This window comes from Akebia trifoliata, chromosome 15, assembly GCF_017979445.1.
Source record: "Akebia trifoliata isolate Shusen 1 chromosome 15, ASM1797944v1, whole genome shotgun sequence".
Lineage (NCBI taxonomy): Eukaryota > Viridiplantae > Streptophyta > Magnoliopsida > Ranunculales > Lardizabalaceae > Akebia > Akebia trifoliata.
In genome coordinates this window covers 16801929-16811692 of record NC_141389.1, presented here as the reverse complement: position 1 = coordinate 16811692, position 9764 = coordinate 16801929, and the positions used below count along the sequence as shown (strand labels likewise).

Below are 9764 nucleotides of genomic sequence, written 5' to 3'. Positions count from 1 at the left end.
CAAACCCCAATGTGACGAAGTTTACCTCGGTTGGATCGTCGTAGAATTTCTCTTATTTGATTCACACGTGAGATTATACATAAGAGTGATGACGTCTATTTTTAGATCTATTGAGAGCACCTCAAGTCTATAAATAAATCATTTTCCCAACTAGAAAAGAGTCCTTGGGTTTTTGTCCCTTCTCTTCTTCTCCCTCCAATACCCTAGATATTTTATCTATAATTTTTATTTTCTAGTTAGGTTTTATTTCATCAATTTCTGTAATTTTTCAAGGAGATAGTATATTTTGGTTATCGTGAATATAAGTGTCGTTTCTTTTACTTTATCTTGTATCATTATCATAACCATAGGCTAGACTCCCTCTATTAGTAAGTGGAGGAAGCTTAGGAGCAAAGCTTTAATTCTGTGTTATTTATTTATCCTTCTATGTTCTTTATAATGTTTATAGGGTTCATTTCAAGATTTTATCCAACTCTAATGGATTAAAACTTTAATTAAATCTCTACACCTTATACGCTTAACTTAGGTGTTTTATGCTTAGATAAGATCAAAATAGAATATGCTTAAACTAGATATTTGGTGGTAGGGACTTCACACATTAGTGAGTGAAGGGGTCCTAACTATAGTGTTTTCTTAAAAAGCTTCATGTCATATCTTCTAACTCAAGGAGCTCCCACCAAGTTTTTGTGGTTGAGTGCAAAGAAAAATAAACTCAAATATAGTTTTATGTCCTAATCTTAAGTTACTCTAATCACTAATGATTTATCTCTTTTGTTTACTTATTACAATTTTCTCTTTTATTGTTTTAATTTCTAGCAACACTTTAATCTCCATTTTATTTCACAAAAATAAATTTGAATTGTAAATTAGATCAATTTCATTTCTTGTTAACATTGTAACATCCCCCATTTTCTTTTGGATTTGATCCTTTACCTATTTACAAGCTAAGGAGAGTATAAATATTAATTTTTGATGAGATGACAATGACGACCTCAAACATCACAAAAATGTATGTTAGAACATAAAATGGCCTATACAAATGAATCAAATAGCCAAGTTATTGTTTATGCTTGGCCGTTTGGTCTATACGGCCAGGTGAAACTAATTTTTGTTTGATGATTTTTTATTGGTACGATTTGGGTCCACTTGATTGATAATAAATTCTTTTGATCTAATCCTTGATACTAGATTCAAATGAGCTCTCGGGCTTGTTAGATCAAATTGGGATGTATACGCCAGTAACAAAAACATATAAAATAACTAGGGAAAATCTCTTGATTAAGGCCAAAAAATGGTTGATAATCAATCTAATTGTTAGACTAAAATCATTTAATTATCCCAATTATCAAATTTACCACAAAATTCAATAAGAAAGTTAAAAATTGAATTAGACTTGGTAGGAAAATAAAATTACTTGAAAAAATAAATTGGAGATGATGCACTTGGAGCTAACTTTATGATCGAAATGAGTAAGCTAATAGCAACTTCAATCAGATTATTGGATTTCTTGAAGTGTTGATATGAATGTGATTTCTACAGAGTTCTCTAATTACCTGAAAAATTGATTTGAGAACTCTAGATATTTTGAATTATTAGAAAAAATAAAATCGACCTTTATCATCTTCAACAAATCCTAGATCCACAACACACACACACACACACACACACACACACACACACACACATACATCCGGAGAGAGAGAGAGAGTTACCTTGATGGATTGAGGGAGTTATGAAATAAATCGCAAAGGTGGCATAACAGAATTCGTTTGGTTTTGGTGGAAGGAAAATGGAAGAAGAGGAAAAATAAAAAATAAAAAACAAAAAATTAACTCTATACTAACGACCCCTTCTTTTGGTTGTCGCTGCAGTGCTCTACAATGATAGAAAAAATCTGGACGTCGCCAAATCCCATCACTATATGAAAAGTTTTCTGTAATGTCCTTTTGCAAGTTGAAGGACATGAACATACTTCTATGCCTTTGTACTTACCTATAAGCTTTCTAACTCTAAAAACCTCAAAAAATCAGCTTCTACTTTGACTTTAAGTCAAATATAGTAACCACCAACTTAGTGGGTAAGACGAGGTACCTGAGACATTTCTCGTCTCACAATCGAACCTCCTTATCCTTGACCATTAAATTAAGATGAATTTGAGTAAGTAATTTGTTGGAAAAACAGATTACTAAAACCTTTTTATGGTGTTTATTCACATCTTAAATTCTTTGAATGGCAGCGAGTCCTAAAGCTACGTAGATGAGGTCAAAATACATTGAACCTCAAATAATACAAACAAATTTTTGTTGTTACTGAGTACTAATTTCTTATGGCAGAGAGAGAAGAAGTTAGAACAAATCTTGATTTTCAAATTGAATGTAATAGAAAAATATTACCTAAAAAAGAAATGGTTAAGGCGTGCACAAAGTACTGTCCTAAAACGAAATTCGCCCCCTGCTACGGTACCACAGTCTGTAGGTGTTCGTTCTGCAGGATTCAACAAGTCACGTATCCAAAATGGTACTGTAAATTGGAACGTAACTTTGAACTTGACGATGTTGTGTGCTCTCACAACGAATAATAAATTACTGATTTTCAAAAAAATAAAAGATAACAGAGAAAATTAAGTGTTTAAATCGACTAAACAATGGTTATAAATAAAGAGAAAGTGATTGTTTAGAACAGTTACAAACTGATTTAAAACATAATTTAAATTTAAAAAACTTCTAAACGAACCTATTCGCGCACCCACGTGAGGTGTAAATATGAGATTTTGCACCCCCCTGCGCGCACGTCATACGTGCTCACACGCATTAAAGTTTCGGACAGGTGGATCCAAATTCCAATTAGAACCATGGGTTTTCCTCTTGAGCCCCCGTGTGCGCACGTGAGCCCACCCACTACTTCTATCCACTTTTAAAGCTATTAGAAGTATAACTATTTAAGAATTACAAATCAATTCTTCTCCTAGTCGATGTGAGACTAAAATTACTCAAAGCAAAACAAAACTATCAACTAAACTAAAAGCAATAAAGTAAAAAGCATAAAGCATAAAGCAAACATGGGATTGAAATACCCTATGGTTAATAGATTGATTTATCATATGGTTATAACTAATTGAATATTTAAAGAGTTTTCAAATTCAACCCTCTAAATTCCAACAATTTTGATATAAAAAAAATATTTCATAGAGAGAAGCAAGTCGACCTTGTAACAAAGCTACTTACAAACACATGCTAATGTGATAAACAGTGGGAGAAAGCTAACAATAATTTTTTCTAGCTACATACATATCAAGCCTAAGAGTGTTATAGATAGGATGTATTGTAACCCTGGCCAGCTCTGTCTCCATTTTCAACAATGCTTTAGCTAGCTGAATCAATTCGTACACCTTATGACAATTTATCCTGTCTCTAACACTCAATAATTAATATTTAACAATTGCAAATTCCAGTCTTTTTGTTTGATTTTCAACCAAAAAATAGAATATCATGAGCTCTGAGATGCATTAGCTATAGCACAGCTAATGGCATGGACCGATCAAAACTACTATGAACATTTCTCCCTTGACTTGATTTTTTCTTGATAACCCCAGTATCTGACTGTCGGGGTACTGCAACATTTCCAAATGGGAGTGGGGCAGATGTAGCAATATGGGTGATTCCATCCTTGCTAGCACCACCTTGAGTCAGTATCCGCGTGATCCCTGAGTAGTGGAGTGAGTCGGCGATCTGCAATGCTGTTAAACCCTTATTTGCCCGTGCCTCAACATCGGCTCCCTTCTTAATGAGCAACTCGATCACATCAGCTTGGCCTGACTCAGTTGCACAGTGCAATGCTGTGTATCCATCTTCATCCCTTGCATCAACATCCACACCCTTGTCTAGTAGTGTTCGGACTGCATCAACTCGTCCTTTGAATGCCGCTCGGTGTAATGCAGTCCATCCATGCTGGTCCCTACCATTGATTGATGCACCATTTTCAAGGAGTCGATGAATAGTTCGTACCTCGCCCTTGCGTGCTGCTGCACTTAAGCTATCTCCGAGCCCAAGCGCATCGTAGAGTCTAGTGTGCCCGTGTTCTGATGCTACATCATAAGCTGTCTTCCCCAGCTGGTTACGAATAGACTTATTGGCTCCCTTTTGCAATAATAACTTCACCATGTGTTCGTTGCCCAAGCCAGCAGCCAAATGTAGTGGTGTGTCACCATCACCTATTAACAATTTACTAATTAGATAGGTTTCATTGTAATAACAATCAATAATCAATGCAACTAGGATTTTTCAAGCTCTAACAAGTTGGAATCTCTTAGAATACTTGCCTATGCTTATCTTTTAAAAGTTGTACCATCCCAATCAAATCCCCTACTTGATAATATTTTCGACAGAGATTACCCCTCCAGATAGTGAGCCTTTGACCCAACCGATTGATTTGCCCGAGCCATGCTGCTCACAGACGGCTGAGATGTGAAGAGAAACACAGATTTCCCAAGGATTTATACAAGCTTCCTAGGGACTTTTTTTTCTAGGAAATTCGTCGCAAATATCATGACATCTCAGCCGATGGTTGGACATATTAACTGTAATTTTTTGTCATAATTAATCTAATTTTACAGTGTTATCGTATATATCTAATATTGTATTACCTGAACAACCTATGTCGACTCTCGCGCCACTGGCCAACAAGAGCCTTGCACAATCCCTCTGGCGCTCCTCAACAGCGAGATGCAGTGCAGTTCGCCCATCCCCCGTAAGGCCATCAACATCAGCTCCCTTAAGCAATAGTAGCCGTAGGATCTCCACGTGTCCGCCTCCAGCTGCTAAGTGTATCGGCCCCCAGGTAGAAGATTCTGATCTTTCAGTACTAGCTCGGTGAGCCAACAAGAGTTCAACAATCAAAGTCTCCCCGGCTGCAGCTGCTTCCTCAAGTGGGCTCCGCCCTGAACGACTATGAGCCTCCACATTTGGCTCAAACTCGAGGAGGAGTTGAACAAGGTCAGCTCGGCTCTGAGCTATAGCCAAGTGTAGTAAAGTCTGGCCGTGTTCATCAACTGAGTCAGCAGCCTTCCAAGAAGAATCGCTTCTCTCGAGTGCTTCACGGACTTCATCCATGGAGCCGTGTTTTACAAGCTGAGCCAATATTAATGAGCCAATAAATAATACTTTAATACCACTATCAATAAAAACCTGCTTCTTTTTTGTGGTAAACCAATCATTACGCACAGAATCAAGTGCAGATGAAGGATCCTTGACTGCTGCACCGGGAACTACGATGCTATGTAAGAGGAATGAATCTTCCGAGTAAGGGAATGAGTCCGGGAGAGTTGAATTTGGTGGTAGGACATAAGTGATCTCTACAGTAAGTGTTGAGAGAGGAGAGATGATACCCGATTGTGGCCGAACAGTGTAACGGTTCTTGTTCATGGGTTGTATACGAAAGGCGACAGGCATCGTGTACATAACGTTACGCAACGTTAACTCTCCGTAACACCTATGACCCGGTTCGACTCGGATTGCAACTAGGTTTGATGGTTCTAAACTTATAAGTCTGTCCATGTTTCTTTACCGATCTCGTTCTTGATTTCTTTGATGACTGATCTCTTGTCGGTGTTGTTGATATTCCTGATAACATAGCCTAATGAACTAACTTCAATCTCTTCTATAATTACGGCTCTTTCCTTCTTTATTTATCTGTTCCTTTACGGGTTTTGAAGGAAAAAGAGCAAAACCCATGAAGAAAAGAGGAACAGATCAAAATGGTGGATTTGAGGTATTTTAAGATGGGAAAATGAAGGCCGGCTCTGGTGTTGGAGTGCCACGTGGTGGTGTTAAAACCGAAGCTGACTTGTTCGATCCGGCGTCCGTAGGACAGTTGGACAAGCTAAACTACAAAGTTATTTTGGATGTTTGTTTCCTCTAAGTCCATTTCATTGGTCTACAAAGTATCACGCCCCAAATCACTTTCATACAACAACACTTTGATTATTATTATTATAATTATTATACTATTGTTTATATGGTTTAGTGGGAATCAAGAGAAAGGTAGCTACGATGCTCTTTTAAATTTTGCCACTTGGTTTTCTCCTGTTTGAAGTTTTTTTATTTATTATATGTCTGATCATTTTACCTTTCGACTCATGGTAAAATTTTGAGAATTGATTACCCAAGTCGACTCAAGAGCTCATAGAGTTCGAAATATACTAACCAAATTTTGATTTGACAATTATTGAGTAGGTATTACTTTGAATAGAGAGAAATTTCCCAAAACATGATCAACCATTGGCAAATTTCCCATTCTGGCTCATTGTTCATTTAAATTCCTTTAGAGGTGTAATTTGTGAAGCACCTTGAGATTTGTGACTTTGATGATAATTGGCTCTCCTCCAATTTCTCTTTGATGGTGTTCTTCACCTCAAGGCCTCAAACACTCAAGTTAGAAAAAAAAAAAAAAAAAAAAAAGTCACAGAGAGGGTTTTTGGATAAGAGAATTGCTTACATTTTTGGTGGTGTGGGTGTACTTTTTAATAGATACAAGGAGAGTTCTCCCTTTTTAGATGTCTCCCAATTTGTTGTTATCTTAATTTTAGTAACCTTGTCTTGCCATGATTTTCTCTCCTCTTTTGTTTCCATCTCTTTCTTTATTGTTGTTGTTTATATTTTATACATCTAGATCTCGCAAAATTAAGGATCATGCGTACCCATACGATATTTGAGATCTCCCAACCTTATTGTTTTGTAACTTCCTTCCGAACGTTTGACATTACTTAAGGTCTAAAAGGCATGCTACCCATCTTATTCGTACTATGTGAAGCCACGTGTCACCCTCCTAGGGCTAGAAATTTGTCCCTCCACAATGCCCTCTCTCGAAAGTTTGAACCTAGTTTAAGCTTTCGGGAACTCTCTTTCTCTTCTTTTGATTCAAGAACTTTCTTTTTTACTCTTAATAGTGTATTTGGTCGATTTTGCTTCTTCCGACTGTTTTGAAGTTCATTGGGCTCTTCAACATATGTTACCTTCAGATTTGATTGATAGACCCACTCATTTCTTTCTAGCATTGGTTACACGTTCGCTAGGTGTTCATTCAATGATCATTCATGTATCACCTTATTACTTGTTTTCTAAAGAACATCGATTGATAGACTACATGGGTTTATTGTACCTTGGCACTTCATTTGTTGTGTTGATGAATCATTAATCCTGTCATACATGTAGCATGGTTTTATTGGGTAGGCTCGATATTGTTATCGTTCAGTTGCCTCATTTTTTTCATGTGCAATGATGCACACCCATGTCTTACTCCCCTAGGAACCTTTGACCATGATTTTTCAACCATCTCGAGCTCGATTCACTATAAATACCTAATGTGGAATCTAGCCGATGATGAGAATTACTATAATTTTATTTCGCTTGTGGAAAAATCTTCATAGTCAAGAATGATTGATAGGGAAATCAAATCTTAAAGAGTAGATTTTAATTTTTATTTAGATTTCTATTTTAGGACTTTAATTTTATGTTCTAGGACTTGTTTTCATGTTTGATTGGCCCATGATCTTAGTAAATATTTAAAGGCAGTTTAGTAATTTAGTTTATCTTTCATTTAGGTTTTTTAGGTATTGAAAATTAAGAGAGAAAAATATACGAAAATTTAGCATTTTAGTTTTATTAGGACTCTTGCTTGATTTTCCTTATTTAAAAATTATATTAGGATTTATTTATGGACAGTGAATGAAGTAAACAAGAAGTTTTTATTTATTTTTTAAATGTTGGTGTATTCAACATGGTTGATTCTATGATAATTATTGTGGTGATTCCAAGGTAAATATCATTTTTTTTTCTTCTTTTCTTTAATCCTATTCTTATCATTTATCTTTTTTTTTTTATTTATTTATTTGTGAGAAATCAAGAATCCTTTAATCCTTTCAAGAACCTAGTCCATAAATTTTATTTTCTTGATGTTTTTCAAGAAATATTGAATTCTTGATTTCTTGAAGTCTTACTTCTTGAATTTCTTTTCTTGATTCTTGAATTTTTTATCTTTTCTCTTAACCTTTAATCATTCTCTAACCCTTTTCTCTATCTTATAATAATTGAAATAAAATTTTCATCTTACGATATATTTGATTGCAAATGGAAAATAGGGTGGAAAATGACATTTTCAAGTGTTTGATTGCACATGGAAATGAAAATTTATTTTCTACCTCAACTAAAAAGTCCACAAAAATATAGATTTCACTTTTCCACCTAAAATTTTCATCTTCAATTCTTCCACACTCATATATTCTTTTTTCCTATTGCCACCACCACCATCACAATAACCTCGTCATCGTCACCATCTTCGTCACCGTTACCATCGTCATTGTCATCATCATCATCACCATCTCTGGCCATTTTTTTTCTCTCTCTCTCTCACCATCTCTCATCTCCTCGGCCGCCACCACTATCACGTTCTCCTCTTATCTTCCTCATCATTTTCTTCCTCACTTACCTTCGTCGTCACAGCCACCACGACATCCTCCCCCCTCCTTTTCCTCCTCATCTTCTTCTTCCTCTTCCTCTTCCCCTCCTCTCATTCTTTTTCTTCTTTTTTCCCATATAATTTTTTCATAATTTTATCCAAGTATAATCAAATAATAGAATTTGATTTTCCAACCCTACCTATTTTCCATCACTATTTTTCATAAATTTCAAATTCCATGGAAAGTAACTTTCCATGCAATCAAATATACCCTTAGTTAATTTTCTCATAGTCTATTCTTAGCATTAAAAAATTCTTTGACTACATATTAAGACCTTATTGTAACTCGGTCATCATATAATTGAGGAGGAGTTCCATTGCTTGCAAGGGACTTTGATTTCCTTATACTAATTGAGCACCTGCGACATCCCTTTGGTTTTTCTTTGTAATGTTCACCATGTTTGTGTTGTGTTTTGGTTCGTTTTCATGGACCCCACAAATTGTAGAGGAGTAATTTGTGAAGCACCTAGAGTTCTATGACTTTGATGATGATCAACTCTCCTTCAATTGCTCTTTAATATGATCCTTGCAGCACAAAGACTTTGACACGCAAGTTAGAAAAAGAAAGTTATAGAGAAATTTTTTGGAATCAAGAATTGCATACCTTTTTAGTGGTATGGGTGTACCTTTTATAGGTACAAGGGCAGATATCCCTTTTAGACGTTTCTTGGTTTGTTCTTATCTTAATTTTAGTAACTTGATCTTGCCTTTATTTTTTCAACCTTTTTTGGTTTTTCTCTATTCTTATTGTTGTTATTTTCGGTTTAAACATCCAATTCACGCAAAATCACGGATCCTGGATAACCATGTGATATTCGAGGAAATCCTTGACCTATAGTTCTGTAACTTCTTTATGAAAGTTTGACCTAGCTTAGGATCGGAAAGGCATGCTAATGTTCCTATTCGTACTGTGTGAATCAACGTATCACCCTCTTGGGGCTCGTAAATTTTTCTATCCAAAATTTCCAAAACATAAAGTATGAGATCATAGGTTTTTCGCAATGACGATCTTGCTGATATAAAGTAGCGAGATTGTTGATATATATTTGAAAAGTGACAATCTTGTTGTTTATAAAAGTGACGATCTCACTAGTTCATTGCCTTTTAGTGAGATCGTCACTATATAAACTAATGAGATTGTCATTTTGGAAAAAAAAATAATTAAAAGTGATCTCGCTATTTTATATCAGTGAGATCATCACTTTGAAAAGTTTGCGATCTCGCTTTTCATGTTTTGGGAATTAAAATAAAGA

General features: G+C 35.5%; 1 protein-coding gene across 1 annotated transcript; it reads right to left on the bottom strand.

The window, feature by feature from the left end:
- Nucleotides 1–3209: 3209 nt before the first annotated feature.
- On the bottom strand, nucleotides 3210–5733 carry LOC147384443 (protein VAPYRIN-like). The gene is made up of 2 exons (XM_086426095.1): nucleotides 4643–5733; nucleotides 3210–4210 (listed from the first exon to the last, which is right to left on the bottom strand). Exons 1-2 carry the CDS (start codon nucleotides 5550–5552, stop codon nucleotides 3510–3512), a joined length of 1611 nt encoding a protein of 536 aa, XP_086282221.1. The 5' UTR covers nucleotides 5553–5733; the 3' UTR covers nucleotides 3210–3509.
- Nucleotides 5734–9764: the final 4031 nt, after the last annotated feature.